General features: G+C 33.0%; 1 protein-coding gene across 2 annotated transcripts in view; it reads left to right on the top strand.

Moving 5' to 3' along the window:
- The window catches only part of LOC126749163 (neurogenic locus protein delta), a 179,175-nt gene extending 166,774 nt beyond the window's left edge, over window positions 1-12,401 (top strand). For both annotated transcript variants that reach the window (XM_050458847.1, XM_050458848.1), the window contains exons 5-7: window positions 1,992-2,237; window positions 5,396-5,456; window positions 8,488-12,401. In XM_050458847.1, the coding sequence (XP_050314804.1) occupies window positions 1,992-2,237; window positions 5,396-5,456; window positions 8,488-10,096 (1,916 nt within the window). In that variant the 3' untranslated portion in view covers window positions 10,097-12,401. The remainder of the gene's footprint in view (window positions 1-1,991; window positions 2,238-5,395; window positions 5,457-8,487) is intronic.
- Window positions 12,402-20,148: the final 7,747 nt, after the last annotated feature.

The following is a 20,148-nucleotide window of genomic DNA, read 5'->3' as shown; positions in this document are numbered from 1 at the left end:
TTTCATGATACAAACAGATTGACACAAGCCAAAAGTAGTAACTTGATATTACAACTTTAACCTAATATATAATCTAATTCAAATATTAAATGTTACAAAAGAACACACAACCAAACTGAAAAAAAGTCTAAATTATGATGAGTACAATGCAAGTTGGCAGCTTTAATTATCCTTACTAAGGGAGCATTTTGATAATAATTAGTCCTGCAATAAGAAATATTGGACAACTCATAGTTTCTAAGTTGGCGAACAGGTACACTAAAACAAAACCTGGAAAGTTAGAGAGATTATTACCTAAACCATTTATTATTATATAAGGACTCTTATCCTACAATTTAAAAACTGATCTCTAAAAAAAATATATGTATCTGGTATACTAATTAAAAAAAAAAATGTAGCGAATTAGATAAATATATACTAGTTATGTTAATAAAGATCAGGATCATTACCAAGCTTGGTTCACACGTTAAATCACGTCAGATCCACTCCGGAAAAATAAATAATAATTGCTTTAATAAACATGTGAGAATATATTATTCTTATTATTATTATTCTTACCGTTTTTAAAATGATTTCGTCAAGAGGCACACGCTCGTTCAATCCGAAGATAAACATAAAAATTAATTTCATCAAAATAAAAATAAACGAATTAAAACAATGGGGCTACGCTTTCTCTCTTTTGGTTTTATTGCCGCCGCATAACTGCTTTTTTATATTTTAACATTTTTCCCAAACATTCCGGCCGAAAATTAGAAGTAAAACGCTGATTAATATATGTTCCACTGTGGCCAGATAAGTATCTGTTGTGTTTTAAATTTAGATAGATTACTTCCTATAACTGAATATAGTTTCACCGAAAACGAAGATGCTTTCTGTTGGGTCCCTCCTCTCTCTATCTCGGACCATTTATTTACTGTTTGTTTCTTCTTATTAACGAAGGTCTGTTAATTAAAGAAGGAAAACCTGTCCTTCGCTTGGGCTTATTTATTTAAGAGATCTACCGGCCGCTTATACTGTATGATGGCATCTTTGAAAAAGAAACTCCCGTTCAAAATTATGATATTTATCACCTCTCGAATACTGGTTTCTAGTTATTAGATGTCATTTTTTTCAAGTACAGTATAAGAAGCATCCACCCTACACAAGCAACTTGTTACCCAATATTCACGTCTTAGCACAGAAGACTGATGGTGTGTATACGGCACCGGATGTCCTGTCTTTTTTTTTTTATTTTCTCCCCAACTTGTGGAATACAATCTCGTACTTCCTTCGAACAACCCTTCGGTGCACTATATAACGCCAACTGATCGAGACCTTTTTTAAGTCGGTTTTAATTTTATTTCTGATATAATTAAGTCATTTAAACGTATGGGTCTTTTGAAATTGCTTTAGTTGATAATGAAAGAAATATCCTGAGGAAATGAACCAGTTTTGTCCAATTTAATTAGGACGATTTTTTAATCGAGATCCCGAATCTGAATCGTCTCTAAAAAAATCTTGAGAATGGGCAAAGGTGTTCTCTCGATGCCTTTTGTACCGGATACAGCTGTTTCTCAGGACAGGATGCTTTACTATATGGCGCAGGTGTATTTTTGCTCTCTTATTCTTCTTCACCATAGGGTACTCCCTTGCCCATGCGAACTTGTTTTCGTATTTACGACGTTACTTGCGCTGTTATCTTGAGGGAAAAAGAACTTTCTATAGAGAGATAAGAAGTCGCATTAAGTTTTGACACAATTTAGCCTTAAACTATGTGAACCATGAGAAATAAAAACAGTATTATCTCACACTAGAAAATTTATTATCTCATTAAATATCAGGAGGGAATTTTATTTGAAGAATACCTTTTATACATAAATCTGTTTAAGGGGATATAGATTACGAGCCTCGCGATTGTTTGCTTTGTTAAATTGTTTTTTGGGAACAACTTTATTCCCACTTAACCGAACCTTTATGGGATTTTAATTTTTTTTTTTAAATTTAATTTCCAGTGCTGGTCAGCAGACTGATGCGTCACTGCTGGTTGGATGTAGGAGAGCAATGGACTGAGGAGACCCATAGTTCGAAATATTCCACCCTAAGATTCAAATACCGAGTTACGTGCGAGCCGAATTATTATGGAAAAGGCTGCGAGAATGTGTGTCGACCACGCGATGATAATTTTGGACATTACAGCTGTTCCTCTACTGGAAAACGAGTTTGTTTAGCTGGATGGACTGGGGATTATTGCACCACACGTAAGTATTTATTTTAATCACCTTAGTACTCAAAACGCCACTTATATATCAATGACCCTCTTAGAAGGATTAAAATTCTTTAAAAGTACAAGCTAATGAAATATTGGTTTAGAGCTATATTAGAGCCCGCAAAACTTAACAAGTGCCTTACACTAAATTTTACAGGAACTAAATAATTCGCATTAAGGTTATATCAATTTTAAAGCAAATTTTATTTTTTATTAATAAAATAATAAAAAAATCATATTTACGTGTCAATTTTTGGGGAAGAACAAAAATTTTCTTTCAATGATATATTTACAAAAAAAGTTTTTGGGCGAAATTTACTATTTGCCAGTAAAGAAAATAAAACAAATATACTGAAAGGTACAAAATGAACTTTGTTTAGAAAAAATTAGGGCATAACGAGACTAAATATGTATTTCTTGTGTATCATCAAGATAGTCTTTCATTGGGTCCAATTAGGTATCTGATTCTAGTTCTCCACGATTGTTATTAGCTTGGGTATTTTCCAGTAAATTCTTATACCAATCTAAGTCCAAATCTTCTTCTCAATTTTCTCCAATATGTGTACGAAGTAGAGTTCTAACATTTATTTTTTCTGTATAAAGGCATTTCAGACAACTAAAAATTTGTACAGGTTTATCCTCTTTTAATTGAACTTTGTTTTGAATTTCCAATATTAGTTTTAAAACTTGGATAAGTTTCTGTTCATATATTTTTGTCACAAATATTCTTTTACACTCACTTTTTGTATATTTGTTGAAGTTCTTTAACATTGTAAAGTTTCCTTAATAAAGCCTACTTTTGTATATATATTTCTTAATTTTCTTTCAACTACTCCAAAAATCTTATATGCGGGTAAAAAGCTATATACACGCCCTGGAAAATGCAGCTGTTTATTTTTAATTCTTGTAGCTTCAGTATGTAACCAAAATAATAAAGTATGAACCATATAATAATAATAGAAGTCTTTTTATTAGCAAAAAAAAAAAAAAGTTGCATGGTAATTCAGAGCGCAGTCTAGCCTAAATCTACTATATTGAACACTGAAAACGAACGTACAATCTTACTACAAAATCTACTTAAGTATTTAAATCTACAATAACGTTTAAAATACAAATTACCAAATGCCAAGTAAAAATAAGAAATATAAATAAAAAATAACATAAGAAAGTAAATGCAGAAAAAATTATTCATGCTTTTTGCTCATTAAGGTCTTCTTATATTGGTTTTTAAATTGTTGTTTTTTAGATTTAATAATTTTATGCTGTTATATGTGAAACTTCTCTGAAAAATAGTAGTTCGATGTGAGGCATTGTTATTATTATTTCGAATATCTACCGAATGAATGCTATTTCAAAAAACAAATTTATTTTTAATATTAGCCAGCAAGGATGGGTCAGTAACTATTTTTATAGGAAAGTTCCTAGATGAAGCAATCTGTTATTTGTGAGTTCTTGCTTTCAAACAACGCTACAGAGCATATTAATTTGAATTTAACTTAGCTTCCTTAGAAATTGCTCCACGTGGCGAGAGTAAAATAATGAGTTTTGGTTAGTAATAAAAAAAACACACCAAAGGTTCCAACTATGGTTGGACTACCCTAAAATTCGTCAAAAATTTAAATATGATCCTAATTTATGACTTGTTTATTTTTGCTTTTTGTAAAATATAGCCTAATTTAAGCTTGTGTTGGACACTTCTTAGGTTTTGCTTTAAATCAGTCGATATTTGCTATTGTTTTAGTATTATGGGACTTGTTTAGTTTTCAAACAAAATCAAGTCAAGTTTTGCTTAAATACAGGGTGTTACAGAATAAGTGTAACTTTTATTTAACTGTGTTAACTTTTGACCTACAGAATGTTGAAAGTTGTCATCCTTAGAACCAAATTTAGGAGACCCTATATGACATTTTTTTTAACTATTTAATATTAAAGTACCGCTAGATTTCTATATTTAGAGTTCTTATACTCTAATGGTAAGCTAATGTACATTATAAAATAAATAATTTTTTTTTTTACTATAATAAATTGACCATGCATAAGTTTTTTTTTCCGTGGTAATCACAAAAATGTAAAAGAATCAAATTTACCCTAAAATGAATAGGGATTATAAAAATAGTTTTTATTTAACGGAAAACAGTGGCGTACATGATTCTTGTACGGACGTCACTGGTTAAACTTGAAAAAAATCTACATCAAAAAATGGCTGTTGATACTACTAAATTTCATAAACATATTTAGGAAGTGATTAAAGTTATGATGAACAAACCATTTTTTTTCTTAAGATTTTAACACCCTGTAGCTCAAAAGTTAAGGCGTTTAGGAAACTTCTTAAAATCACCTAAGGATTAACACCCTTAAGGATAAGAATCTTATTCTGTAACACCCTGCATTCACGGATTTTAGTGTGCCTTATATAGCATATTCCAGTGCTAACTCACTTTCAGAAAATTGTGGACTGGTTAAGTTTTGCGGACAATCTACTGATTTATACTAAGATCTTATGTAAAAAAAAAATAAGAGAAGGCAAGAAACCTATAGGGCAAATAGAGTGGTCCCAGAACGAAAATACCCTTGAAATAAATCCATATTATTAATTAAAAGCTTTAAGCTCAATATATGAAACAAACAATTCATTAAACTGTTCCTTATTGTAATTTCTTCCTGGTCATTACTTTACGGTATACCATGTCACGGTTATTGACTGTAACCTAAAACGTTACATACGTACCGCTTTAGATTAATAATAAAAAAAAAATAGGTTCTAGTCAATTTACTTGTTCAATTTCGATCGTTTTCCCTCCTGGGAGTTTCCCATCGAAAAATGTTATTTACCCGGATAGGTCTCCGATCCCACTGATATGTGTATTAAAATAAATATAAAAGAGACACAAAAAATGTAAATTTTGTATCGTAAGACAAAAAAATTGACCGCGAGATCTAAGACGTGAGCTTCACTGCTGCCGAGTATTCAGCCGTTCAGCGAGCGAATGGTTCCCACGATCGCGGCATACCTGTCTGTCTACAGGGTGTTCCGCATAAAATAGCCCAGAGAGAATTAATAACATTGCTTGACATTTAATCATTTTATTGTTTTACTATCTATTATGTAATTAGGGTTATTTATAACATAGTTTTTTCTTATTGTTGCAGCGCTCTGTTTACCGGGGTGTGACGAACAACATGGCCACTGCGTCCATCCAAACGAATGCATGTAAGTACATATGTCATACAATTGTGGAAAATGAAATACAAATACCCTGTATGTCTATTAAAATTTAATTCATTTTCTGAGGAACATATGGTTGCCCAGAAGATTCCGCTTGGCGCAATAAAAGTCTTCAGCGCTAATGCATATTAGAAAATGGACTTAAAAGCTTGGCAAATCGTGTTGAATTGCTCCCATTAGAATTGCACTTTTGTGCAGGCAAATTTATTCACCCATTATATTAATACTTCATTGTCAGTTAATTCTTATTGTTAAGATGGGTCTAGTCTAACATACTTTTTTTTCTAATTTAAATTGAAACGTATAATTGGTTTTGGTGGTTATTGGGAGGCATTAATTTCTCAAAGTCACATGCTTTAATAATCTAGAAATGACGATATTTACTTGCCAATAAGAGATTTAATTATTTTATTCTTCCAGGCACTCCAGTGAGAGAAAATGTCAATATCTTGATTTTTAGTATATGGATTTTAGTAATTTTTTCAAAAAAAAAAACAAAAAATCCCTAAAGAATCCTAGAAATCAATAATTAAAATATTTTAGCTACAAGAACTGAAGATATTTACTTGCCAATAACAGACAAATTAATTTATTTCTTCCAGGCACTTTAGTGACAAACAATATCTTGATTTTTAGTGTATGGATTTCTATAGTTCTTTTCAATAGTTGCTTGAAGAGCCCTTGGAATATCCTAGAAATTAATAATTCCAACATTTTAGCCACTACAAATAAAGATATTCAGTTGCCAATAAGAGACAAATTATTTTATTTCTTCCAGGGACCCCGGTGAGAGAAATATCAATATCTTCATTTCTAGTTTATGGATTTTAGTAATTTTTTTAAAGAAACTAAAAAAAATACCTAAAGTGTCCTAGAAATCAATAATTAAAATATTTTAACAACAAGAACACAAGATATTTACTTGCCAATAAGAAACAAATTATTTTATTTCTTCCAGGCACTCCAGTAAGGAAGATCTCAATATCTTGATTTTTAGTGTATGGATTTCAGTAATTTTTTCAAAAAGTGCTAACAGTAAAGTTAAGCTGATAAGAAGCCGACAGAGATAACCATATAAAAATGACTGTGTTGTGCAAATAAATGCTAAAAGCTATTGAAGAATAAATTGTATTTATTAATTTATGGTCTAAAGGGTGCTCTCTGGGTTAGTAGCTAAACAGAATTTAATCATTGATTGTGGGCAGATTGTGAGCCGTGACTTATTTTACGTATAAGAATTATTACTTAGTTTTGTATAGTTAAAACGACATTATTTTTTCAAAGTCACAGAAGTTCAGGCTTCGATTCCAGGCAGTTGAGCTATTGGCATTAGCTCCTTTCGACCAACTTCAGTTAAATTTGTCACTCGTATTGGGATTTAAACAAAAGTTTTACTTCAACTGCCTGGAAGAAATCGAGAATTTTTTTCAATTTTAGGCAGTTGCATCAGTGACTTCAGACAGCTAAGGCGATTCATGGATTTAATGATTTTAGGCAGCTAAAGCATGATTTTCTATAATAATTTCACCTAGTTCAGTCTGAACCAGGGTTTTTACAGTTCTTTTTTTGGGATATAAGCAAGGCGTTTGATTATGTTGACTATGAGATTTTTCTGGGTAAGCCTTCTAGGCATGGCTTTGCATTGGTTCAAATATTTCTTTATTAGAAGATTATAGATTGTTCGTTTTCGGACTGAGTAGTCATTAAAACGTTATTGAGAGTTGTGAGTCACATTTCTTTACAGGTACAAATATTCAACGTTCACACACGAATATATTCATGATGGGAAATTTGGATAAAACAGTTCATTAATCAGGCGTAAAATGTTTAAGCAGTACAACTAAAGAGGATGTGCCTAATTAAAGCAATTATTAATTTAGTATGCGTAATATGAATGTGTGTATGTTGTTGTGTAGTTGATTTAGGGCATCTTAGGTGCAAGTTTACGCGGAAATCGAGCAACGGCTGGCGATCGCCGATCCGCATTAACCATTCTATTCGTGCACTGAGAAGCGGCGGCTCATTGAGTTGCAGCCTGAGTCGCGGTGGGGGGCGCAGGGGGGCACGCCCACGGAGCCTTTTCCCACGCTGCCCGTTGGCAAGTATGCGGGTCAAGGAAAGGTTACCTGCGGGTCGCCGGCCCGCCGAAGAAAATTGCAAACCCGGGCCTGGTTACCGACTCTTCTGCTTCATCTCCTTCGTTTTCTACGATACATTTTCCTCTCTTCATTTCCCGATCTTCCTCCCAATCATGATCGTCATAACTCGAGTCACATCAGCTGATTACATAAACTGTAGATTTCGATCGATTTCAAGTAGTCCATTTTGGTGTTTCATTACGAATTTCATTCTTTCTTTTGCTTTATAATAAACAGTGCAATTCAGTTTCTGCTCATTACAATAATTTAATATATCACTCTATTTGCTTCTGTTAAAATTGAGCAAACAGAGTTTATCAACGAAATATCCCCTCTGCGCCTTGGGTAGATGTTGCATTGAATCCAAAACAACTGTGGAGTCCAATATAAAAGAAGAAGAGCAAGAAAACTCACTTTATGCCAGTAGTAAATGGGAAAATAAATAAAACATAAACAAAAACAAATTTACAATATAATCTTAAAATAGGTATATATTATTGACAGAATTTAAAATTCTGTAATTCTTAATTCAAAATTGTTCTCAGGTAAATACCACAGAACAAATTATGGTATGAATAGTCCATTAACTAGACTGTGTAGACTAGCCAATAACCATTGTAAAAATATTGACTTTTTGTACACCTTTCAGAATATTTCATGACTCACTTTGTCAAATGCCTTTATTATAGTACCATAGTTAAAATATTTTATTTTCTGTTTATACTATTTTCTTTATTTTTTATATGTAACCGAAATTGGGCAACCGTTAATAAAACTATTATTATGATTATTTTATTTTCCGCAATTAACCATGTTACTGACCTAACTCGCACACGGATCTCGACGACCATTAAAATTAATTTTTCTTTTTATTTCAGATGCCAATCAGGTTGGGAAGGTCCTCTGTGCGACAAATGTCAACGTTATCCCGGATGCAACCACGGCACCTGCGTAAAACCCTGGGAGTGCTTGTGTAACGAAGGCTGGGGAGGTTTGTTCTGCAACCAGGATTTAAATTTCTGCACCAACCATTTGCCGTGCAAAAACGGAGGGACTTGCTATAACACCGGCCAAGGCAGTTACACTTGCAGCTGCCCTCCTGGATTTAACGGGACCGACTGTGAAATTCCCACCGATGATTGTACCAAAACACCTTGCTTAAACGGTGGCAGCTGTAAAAGACCGGATAACGGAGACGCGGCCATTTGCCAGTGCCCTTCCGGCTATCACGGATCGAGATGTCAAACTGCCATCCCTCCTCCACCAAGTCAAAGCTGCTCCACTAATCCATGTGCCAATGGAGGCAGTTGTCAGGAAATAAAGGGAGGATTTCGTTGTACTTGCCGCCCAGGATACACTGGACCAACTTGTGAACGCCGATTGGGCCCCTGTGAAGACAACCCTTGTGAACATGGTGGAGTCTGCTCCGAAACATCTAGTACACAATACGGGTACCGTTGTGCTTGTCCAGCTGGATTTGCTGGAGACCGTTGTCAGATCGACGTGGATGAGTGTGCCAGCGGAAATCCTTGTTTTAACGGTGGTACTTGTATAGACAAAGTGAACGAGTTTAGGTGTCAATGCGTGCCTGGATTTGTCGGTAGATTGTGCCAAGAACGCGTAGACTATTGCATAGCCAAACCTTGTGCCAATGGCGGTACTTGCCATCAGTTGCTTAACGATTACCAATGCCGATGCCCTCCTGGCTTTGGCGGAAAAGACTGTAGTAAAGAAGTTGACAAGTGTCGAGCAAACCCTTGCAAAAACGGAGGAACCTGTCGGAATCGAATTAGGGACTACGAGTGCGACTGTCCGATGGGTTTCATCGGAAGGGATTGTTCTGAATCTAGTGTGGGAGCCGCTTCAAGCGCTCGCATTTCAACCGAATCAACTTTAACCGCTGAACATGTTGTCGTGATCGCTACAATTTCAACATTCGTCCCTCTGCTAGCCCTTGTCGCTGTTGGTGTGATCGCTTGTTTAAAACAAAGAAGGAAACGTGAGAAAGCGAGGGCCGATGAGGAAGCCCGACTTCAAAACGAACAAAATACCGCCAATAGCAGTTTTGCCAAACGTGGAGCCGCCATGGCAGCCGATGCCCGCATGATCAAAAACTCTTGGAACAAATGTACCAATAATGTTCTGGAAGAGTCTGCCGGTGCAGCTGCAGTTTGTGATATGGAACCCTTTCCCAAACAACAACAACAAGTGATCGATGGACGACCAGTGTACGGACTACAGCGCAGCCGTTCACAGAAGCAGCTTAACACAGAATCATCGTGTACTGCAGCAAATTCAGCAGCCGTAGCTGCTGCGCGTGCATCTGCGCTGCTAGTTGCAAAACTGCACGAACCCGAGTATGAGCCAATTAAACGGTTATCTGTGATGTCGCAGGGTGATCCACCAACGAAAGATACGCCGGTTTTCGTGGTTGAAGAACACTTCCGAGTGCCAGTGCCTGGCGGCTTATTCGCTACCGAAGTGTGATAGGTGGCGGCATTAGCCACTACCCCCCTCCCCCTCTCTTTCTCTCTCTTTCTCCCCCACGACTGCTGTGTTCTGGTTCTGAGTATCTCCAAGTTTACTACTATTCTACTTATTCATTTTTATAATACTTCTCTATACAACTTTTTTACGTATCTTTTTGCACGAAATTTTTACACTTAAAATTAACTGGCGGTACTCATTATCCAGAAGTGTCGGTTTTTGCCGATAGTGGACGTTGCGCCGAAGCGACCTAGTCTACCGTAGCCTACCCGTCGGCCGATTAGCAGTTTTCTTTTGTTCATAGTGTATATATTAGTTTAATATTTTGTAAAGTAGCCTAGCACTGTCTTATTAGCCGGAAACCAAAGATTGGGCTACGGTAGTACCTTGCTTCCGCGCATCGTGCCCTTTGGTACTCAGTACCCTTGTGATGCATTTAAGTGAGCTAACTCACCCGAGGGGTTAGTTACTAGTGAGTTATTTGTATGCTTAAGTAAGCTAAGTCTAATGTACACTTTTGTTCTTTTAAACGATTTTCAAGTTTTGTTTCTCTTGTATTTGTATACAATTTTTAGACACGGCTGTATTAGTCGTTGTATATATCCAATCAACAACTCTTTTTGGGGTGTTTTATCCTGTATACACTGAGAAAAACTCTCTCATGTTCTTTACTATTATTTTTTTGCATTATTAGGAATTATTTTCTTATAGTAATTTGTGGGTTTTCAAAGCAATAATTTGACTTTGACACCATCAATTTTAAGTTATTTACTGAACACTTCTAATCAAACAATTAATGCATGCTAATTATCATTGTTCATGGAGTTTTATGTTTTTATCATATTGTAAGTTTTTTTAGTTGTCAAGAAAACTACAACCATAATTCAAATGTTTTACAAACATGAAATTATTGTGTTGAAATTTTAGCTTCCCGATAATAAATAATTTATTTAGGATCTAAAACAGATGATGTCTTTATTGGCTTTTAAATATTACTTCAGCTGGTTCAGCAAGATAAAATAAAGATTTTACTCTTAAGGCTTATACGTTCAATCTTATCTCTATATTCAAACAATATTTTATTCTTCTCACGCGACATCGACTCTTCATTGATGATCTTGTGAATTTAAAAATTCCAATATTTTTGTATATGTACCCTGGAGATTTTTCTCAGTGTTGGTGTAAGTAAAGGCGATTTATTTCTCTTGGGTGGAATTTTAAAACAGGACGACCGGTCTATTCCTGTTTTAAAATCTTTACCGCCATAATAAATGCTTTTCATTGAAACCGATTGTTTTTATGGAAGACATTTAAACGTGAAAATATATATTTTTAAACTGCCTCGCTCTTAATTACAAAAGTTGTTTTGTTTAGGAACGAGCCAAACATATGTTGAAATAGATCTTCTTTATTAATATTGTAATATTTTTAACTTATCAATGGACTGATTGAAGTTTCATATAAATATTATTATAGTTTTTCTTTGATTAAATGCCTGGGACCAATAGTAAAACTGATTAGTTACTAAAAAGTTAAAGATATTACAACCCCTTTTTATTTATCAAAATTTTTTATCTTAGCTGTGTATTTTCTAGTATTTAAGCCTTGAATTTCGTTTTATATTAAAATAAAAAAGCAGCCAACAGTGATGTAAATTTCTAGGATTTTATGCGATTCTGTCATTTATGTGTGACTATCCCCTCAATACTTGTCTCGATTAGTTGAGAGGGAAACCGTATAAAGCCGCTCCCCTTAATTCGACTTTCGCGTATTTATTATTGGCCAGTGGACTATTTCGTTGAATTTAGGGGACCGGCCGAAGTCCCATCAACCTTTCAATGTGTGGATTTTGTACTTAATATGAACAAAGAAACAATGTTCCTGTAATGTAAACTAAGTCATTTTTGTATGACGTTGCCGAAAAAAATGTTATATTTTTCTAACCTTTTTTGCAACGCCAAAATGCACAGGGTGCACCACAATGAAATAAATAACATGCTCCTATTTGAAAGTTCTATTTTTTTACGATGATTTTAGTCTAAAGCCGCTTTTACCACGCTTTGGAATAGGAGCGCCGCTTATTTATTTCTTAGTCGTGGTGTAGCCTTGTGAGTTTGTTGTATTACTTAACCCTTGGGCAAGTTAAAAGACTTAATAATAGTAAAGACGTTTGTAATATATTACTGTGTATATTTATAATATGTACCTATAAAAATGTTCTGTTTCTAGAGAAGCGGCTGTATTTGTTCCTCATGTGAATAATGTTATTTAAAAGTTATCTTAATAATAAATTTTTTGTTCTATACCCGCTCGTTTTATTTATTACCCCACACCAACATAGAGACCAAAAATAAACAGTCATTAGCACTAACTACCCTTCCGACCGGAGAATAATAATAGCTCACACAAAGATAAGAATTGTCTGTGAATAGAAAATTCTGAGAAAGCCACTTAAAAAAAAAACCAACTGCTAGGATTCGCTTAAAGGTCCAGGTAACTTACTCACTCGTTAAAGAAGGACAGATAACCATTGTGTACCTTTTGAAAACATATGGCTCTACCTAGAGCCTATGGGTCCAGGTGTCTATAATAAACCCAAGGCCGCTCTTTGACACAATCGACTTTCGGAGTTTGATACTTTCACAGAAATTACCTTTTTTTTTTTTAAAACGATTAGTTTATGAATAGGATGTAGTGTTTGCTTTTTGAATGAGACATTTTTCAGAACAATAAGGTGCCTATTGCGGATCATTTATTATCCAGTCTTAAGGTTAATGTGTATTTTTTTGGGAATTTCTTGCAACCTCTCTCTACCTCTGCTTCTTTTTTGGATTTTGTTTCTTGACAACTTACTCATTATTAGTTTCTCGCCTTAATTTGGGGATTTGGTCGGACTACTGTCCTATCCCCAATTCTATTACTACGTTTACGTCTTTTTCGTCTCTGTAGCAGCTCAAAGTTTTATGGTTGCTTGTTTTGCCCATTAATGACAGTCTCTTGTTCAATACTTGGGTCGCTTTACTTTTATTACTTTCAATTTTTATCTTTTCAGTATTATTTACCTGATTGTTTATATGTTTATTCTGAGAGCATGTTAGAGTGTTTTTGAATAGCCATTTACAGAATACGAAAGAGATTGTCTGGTCAAGATAATGATTTTCGTTGTAGTTTTTTAATTAAAATTTTCCCCACAATTCCGCCGATTGCACCTGTCAAAAAGTGAAAAAGCTGTCGATGTCAATGAGATATCGTTGTGGAATAATAAGTGTTGTTATCATTTTAATATTTGTACAGATTAATTATCAAGCACAATATAAACATTCTACATTTTTTCGCAAATAATTTATAATATTTTTGTTCAATAAACATTACATTTTTCTTGACTTACTTTGAATTATATTTAGATCTGGCAACACTTTGATAATGAATCCTGGCTTACCTCTATATGGGTAACTGTAAAACTAAAAAATGGCTCCCATATGTTTAATAACCAGGCCAACTTCCAAGGCGCTATAAAGATATAATAACATAATCGGGCAAATGCTAAATGTTTATTTAATTACTGCTTATTATAGAAACAATACCCGAAGGCGCATATAGGTGTTGCTACTGATTTACTGATTACTTTCACACATAGTTACGGCTGTAAACAGAATCCTAACGAAGGACTCGTTAATTCCATTGTGGGTAGTACCGCACAATGCCGCTGATGTGTAGTCGGGTTTAGTGGGTTTGGGCATTTAGCGAAAAAAAAAAATTCACCATCACCACATTGAGGAAATTAATTTCTAAGCTCGACGAGTCATCTAGCAACAACCTACATGGGAATCACACAGGGCCGTTCTTAGGAAAGAAAGAGTCAATTGGGTCCAAATGTTTCATACTATAATACATTTATCCCTATTCCTAGGAATTGACATGATCTGGCAACTGACAAGCACATTGTATTCCCATCTCAATCTTACTCCTAAAAGTCCCTAACAATCAAATTTTTTTCCCTAAAATTTCCTAAAAAAGAGTAAAGAAAAATAAAAATTTTCTCTATACTAGCTATTCTACCCTCTATTTGTCGTCATTCATTGCAAACATCTAAATAATATAAATCAATAAAATAACGTCGACCTGCGTAATTTCGATTAAAATTATTTAAATACTAGGGCTTTATAAAATGTGAAATTACTTTTTTGAACATTTTCTTGCACTCAAAAGATAAATTATAATTTAAAAGTGTTTTTGTCCTGAAATAGTGCATTCAATTGACTTTTGTGCAATGATTATTACATTGTGCACACAAGAAATTACTGATTTTTAAGTTTCTTCGATATTAGCAACTTGAAAGTGATCGTACAGTACTAGCCAGTTATTCAAAAGTCTTCGTACAGCTTGTTACATGGAAAGTCATCTTGTTGATAGTTAAAATTTTTTTTGTTCCGTTTGAAAAAAGTTTTACATTTCCATAAGTTGAGCTATTCTTTTAGAAGAATATGAAAAATAACTAACAATACTACTTACAAATTTTGAACAGGCACTATTAAAGAAACCTTCTTTAAAGGCAGTATACACATTTTCGACATTAGCATTATTAGCTTCAACACAATTTTAACAATCGGTCACCTACTAAACCAATGTTGTTAACAAATTTCAAAGTCACGCATTAAAGTTTATTAGCTGATATGTACGTGCTTTCATCAATAAGGACACTTTCCAAGCCTTTGGATTATTTTTTCAATGCATTTGACGCGATTTTATTCAAGGCATTTCATGTGATTTCAACTATTTTAAATTTATTTCGGAATTTTAACGTAATTGTTTATGACTTCCAAGTATTTGACAGTCTTTTTATATGACCATTTCAAATAATTTTTATTTTCTTAATTAATATTTTATATTATTCAGAAATTTGACTTTTTTTCTCATATCTGTCAGGCTTTGTGAGTAATTTTGTAGAAGTTGTCTATGTGTTCCTATATGTGGTATTTTAAATTTTCCAGGCATTTATGCATTTGGATTTTCAGTTTTCCAGTAATTCGACGTCGATTTCTTCTGACTTCCAGGCGTTAGAAAAGATTTTTACATATTTTAATTAATTTTCCATTTTATTCTAGACATTTAACTCTAAATAACAAGAGGAACTGCAATTCCCTTGCCGAAAACTACAAGGTAAATATTCAAATTGAATATATATTAAATATTAAAGAGATATTTAAAGAACTTTGCACTTTAAATTACTTTCAAATATTCTGGTGTTATTTTGAACTTAATCATACAAGGAAAATAAAAAGATAAATACAACTTTGAAACAAAAATTATATTTTCTGAAAAAACTGAAATTTAAAAAATGTATATTTTACTTTATGTTCGTAATATAACATGTTACGACTAAAAAAGTGTAGGACAACTCTTTGAAAAGTTAATGGTAAAAAATTTATTTAACCTAATGCGCTGATGATTCTTGTATGTTTCTCCATTGGTAATCTAACTCGGATTTCCCACATTTTAAATTTATTTCGCGTATACTACATATATGTACAAATTGTGTCATTGACAAGGTGTATTTTTAACCAATTTGAAAATTTAGGGTCTCCTACTTGGAACTTTTATGCATTCAAGATTGTTGTTTTATTTCATGTCTACTCTTCCTTTTATTTATAGGAGTCATACCAGTGACGTAGAGAGTTGATCACTGCATTAAAAAAAGCTAAATTAGTTACTAAACAAGGTTTAATAAAACTTTAACACGCAACTACACCAGCACACAGGACAAGGCTTCACAATTTAAATTGGATCAAATGTCAATAAATCGGGGATTTTCATATAATGTTACAGTGCATCCAACCTCGTAGTTAGCAAAGGGATTTTATTACGTTAACGGGATTCGTCGATATTTTTTCTTACGTAAACTCTCTGAACTAAGGAGAACTACCTAGAAATGGCATCACTGTACCAACCTAAGTAAAAGAAAGGTTTGTTTACAAAACATTTTTTGCTTTCATATAATTTTACATAACTGCAATCAAGGGCCTTTTTTACGATTTGGCACACTTTCACAAATATTATCCATTAAAAAATGTTGATGTCCTCTTTCGAACAAAAATATATTATTTTATAATATCGGTTATTATTTATCAAAGGTAATTCGACGTCCTACATTTCCCTAATTACGGCTCTGCGAGCAGAAACACTACTTTCACGTTAGGAAGCATCTTCGATATGGAATTTGGAATGCAGTATCGTATAGTACCCGCAGTCGGTACGGTACCTACGGTGTTATCTCGCATCTTCTTGGTACTTGACAGCAGCAGCTGCGCTTATATTATTACGAGGGACTCCTAAGAAATATTGTTTTCTTTTATTGCCTTTAACACTGTTAATGTTAATTTGATTATTGGATTGATATATTATAGCTTTGCCAAGTTGTCAATATTCTCCATAAATCTCGGAAGACCACCGCGCATATAAGGAAATCAAAATATTAAATAACAACAATTTACATAAAAAGATTAATGATTAAAGAATACAATGAAACGGTTTCGATTTCACTATAGAGCGTCCCCATATTGGGCGGATATTAAATACCGTCGTCGAAAAAAAGGCGCATATATTAACCAAAAAAGGACCTGGTGCCCGTACACACCGTAGTAAAACTGTGGGATGATCAACAATGTAAATAAATAGCAAAATTATGCGTTGAGAATCCTTTCACTTTCGTCTAGTTTTGTGACGGTGATCGAGGATGGACTTACGCAAGTGAATTTGCTTTTTTTTCTAAATATCCGCGTATCTCGAGATGCCACGGCTATGTAGGTGTCGAATGGATGTTATGCACCCATAAAACTGTTACGAGATTATCAACTTTCATTTCTAATATTACATTTACATCGCTAATTCTCAATGCGAAGATGAAACAGTCATGCTAATTTATCGTTTGCTTGTTTTATGCTCTTCCATTGGCGTAGGTTCTAGGAAACACCTTAAAAACACAACAACGTTGTTGTTTGAAAATTGGGGATTCCTGATCATTTTAAGAATTGACAATTGATGGGTATCTCATAAGTCTTACCAAAGAGACTAGTTTTGAGTTTAGCTTTTTTAAGTTCACTGATCAAAGGTTTGTCATTAAGACAGAAAAATTGATTCAAATATAAGGGGCTTCGCTGTCTATTTATATTTTTAAGTCACTTTGTCAAAGGGTAGGGTGAAATAATTGTCAAACACAATAAATAAGCAAATAAGAAAATATTGAAATATTCCAAACTGTCCACTGAGATCATGATAATTTCCACTTAAAATTACACTAAAATTGCATACATATAAAATCACAACTTTCACAGTATTAATAATATAATATATTTTAATTTGAATTAATTAAAAAATAGGTATAAAACAAAAAGGCAAGGATACAATATTGTTATTATAATTTTCGCATACCTATACCGTATTATGTCATAATTAAATATTTTGGATGTCATGTATGCTGTTACATTATAAGATTTGTATTGTTTTCTTTATAGCATTATGCCAAATAAATGCATTATTATTATTAAAAGACAAAAAATTTAATAATTGGCTGCTAAAGAAACCCACATGTGAATTTTTAGATACTGAAATGATTTTTTATAGCTTGATTTCTTATGATGTGGAATTCAAAATAGGTGTGGATTTCTCATATTATGTATATGATAGTGCTAAAAGAATAATTGCCTTAAATTGATTATTTCGACCTGATTTAATTATTTTATAAATTAAATTATGCATATGACATTTTATTATATTCCTCATATGTAGTATAAAATTTGAATTCAGATAAGGAGTAACATGATTCCTATACGGTATTTTGCAATTTTTGTACCGTCCCTATCAAAGACAGGGTTAAAGAGTCTGGAAAAAAATGAAAAATGGCCGCTGCCTGGAAGAGACAAACATGTTTTCTAATTAAACAAAAAATCGAATAGAGATAAGAAAAAAATATTAAAATAAAGAAATCCTAAATTTGAAAAATCCAGAAAATGAAGAAAAAAAACTTTAAAAAAGTCTTCTTAGACCAAAAACTAAGAACTTTTTAAATTAATTAAAATATTATTAGAAATTTAACGGAGTTTTGGTTAAAAACATGCTTTCCAGGGAAAGGAAGTCGTATATTCTTTTTTTCAGGTGATTGAAGGCATTTTACGATTTTTCCAGGTTTTAAAGGCTACCTGGAAGAGACCAAAGTTGATTTTAACTGACTGGAAAATATAAAAAAACTGCTCTGTAAGAAACAAAAAATCATTTCAATCATCTTGGAAGAGATATAAAAAAATCTGTACTGAAAATTAACGACAAAAATAACAAAATAATTAAAAGTTTACTTCCAGGCAGTTGAGTTGAATCCTGTTATTCCGAACACCCCTAAAAGCTGTTTAAATGCACTCAATTGCCTGGACGAATTAAGAACTTCCTTGAGTTAGGAACAGATGCTCTGTTTATTCCATAAAAGTTAATCAAATGCACTTAACTGCCTGGAATTATTAAAAGTCTACTTTTAAGTAGTTGAGCTGGATCCTGTTATTCCGCACACCTCTAAAAAGCTGCTTAAATGCACTCAACTGCCTGGACGAATTAAGAACTTCCTTCCAGACAGTTGAGTTGGGCACAGTAAATATACAAAAAAAATAAACTTTAAAATCAATAATAACAAAAAATATATTTATTTTTCTAAACGTAGATCCCAAAAGAGAAATAATTGTAGAAATGTAGAAGATACCAAGAATCCAGGAAAAAATCCTAAATTTTGAAAATTGAACTTTTTTAACAAGAGTTTATCTAATAATTTAAAAAAAATGTTAATGTTGAAAATGCCAATATTATCAGATTTAATCAGCAAATAATTCTAGTTTCTTATTTTTAAAAAATTCTAGCAAAAATCCAGAAAATTTAAAATAGTTTAAAATGATAAGGCAAAGAATAAACAGAAAAAGCAAGAAAAATTGTCAAATATTTAAAAAGAACTTCAAGGCTTAGTTGGAAGGGGACACTCTGTATAAGCCTTTTTAGAAAAAGTGGCATTTTTAGCACAGGATGAAACAAAACACAAAAATTTCACAATTTTATTTTTGATCAGCCTTTGGTAACATATAGGATAATTGATTTCTATGTTAAACTGCCCATCAAATTAAAAAAAAGGAATGATGAAGATTTATTATTTGTTCTACCAAATAACACCAATTTAAACGATAACCAGTACCTATATAACCATAAATGCGGTTTTCGCTACTTTTCTATCTACCTCTCCTACACAGGGGATCATCATCAGAGATCGGATCTCATCATTTACTTTCCTCTTGCATATTTTGCTGCTAATAACGTTTTGATTCAAACGTCTCAAGCTGGCAGCGCACCTTTCTCTTAAATGAATCCTAACTGCAAAAAGTGATGGGTTTACTTACCATAATAATTAATCATGAACATTATAAAATTTATCGTTAAACATAAATACCAATTTAAAGATGAATACTGTTCCGTACATTCGCTAATAAAGTTTGTACTTTTGTGATTCGATATCGCTGGAAAGGCAGTAGTGGATTTATCTGCTTTAATTAATTCAAATGATTTTAAATAACTGTAGTGATTATTTATTGACGGAATTTGTTGGACAAGAAACAAAGATTTACATAAAACACTCTTCCACTTATAAAGATTTTTCTTTAATAACCACTAATTAAAGATCTTTTAAGCGACACCTTAAAAAGCCCCACAAAAAATCAACTACTTAAGAGGCCCTAATGGGTAATAAAATACTAATCCAGAGTGATTTTTTCTTTGATATTTTATCTCTAGGTCGCTTTTATACATTTACCGACTTCAGCCAGAAGCAAGGAAGGAAAAAAATTTTGTTATTTATGGTATGAGATAATAATTTAATGTATAACAGTAGCTTTTTCAAATGAAGTGGGGAAATATGAATTTTTATATGGTAACTGCTCCAGAAGAGTGACACAATAAATATGTCATTGGTTGTGTTCTTCGCGAAGGCATCTAAAATACACTTTAAGAAAAAAAATCCGAGATGACTT

The sequence above is a fragment of the Anthonomus grandis genome, chromosome 22 (genome assembly GCF_022605725.1).
Source record: "Anthonomus grandis grandis chromosome 22, icAntGran1.3, whole genome shotgun sequence".
NCBI classification, from domain to species: Eukaryota; Metazoa; Arthropoda; class Insecta; order Coleoptera; family Curculionidae; genus Anthonomus; species Anthonomus grandis.
This window is presented reverse-complemented; position numbering and strand designations above follow the sequence as displayed.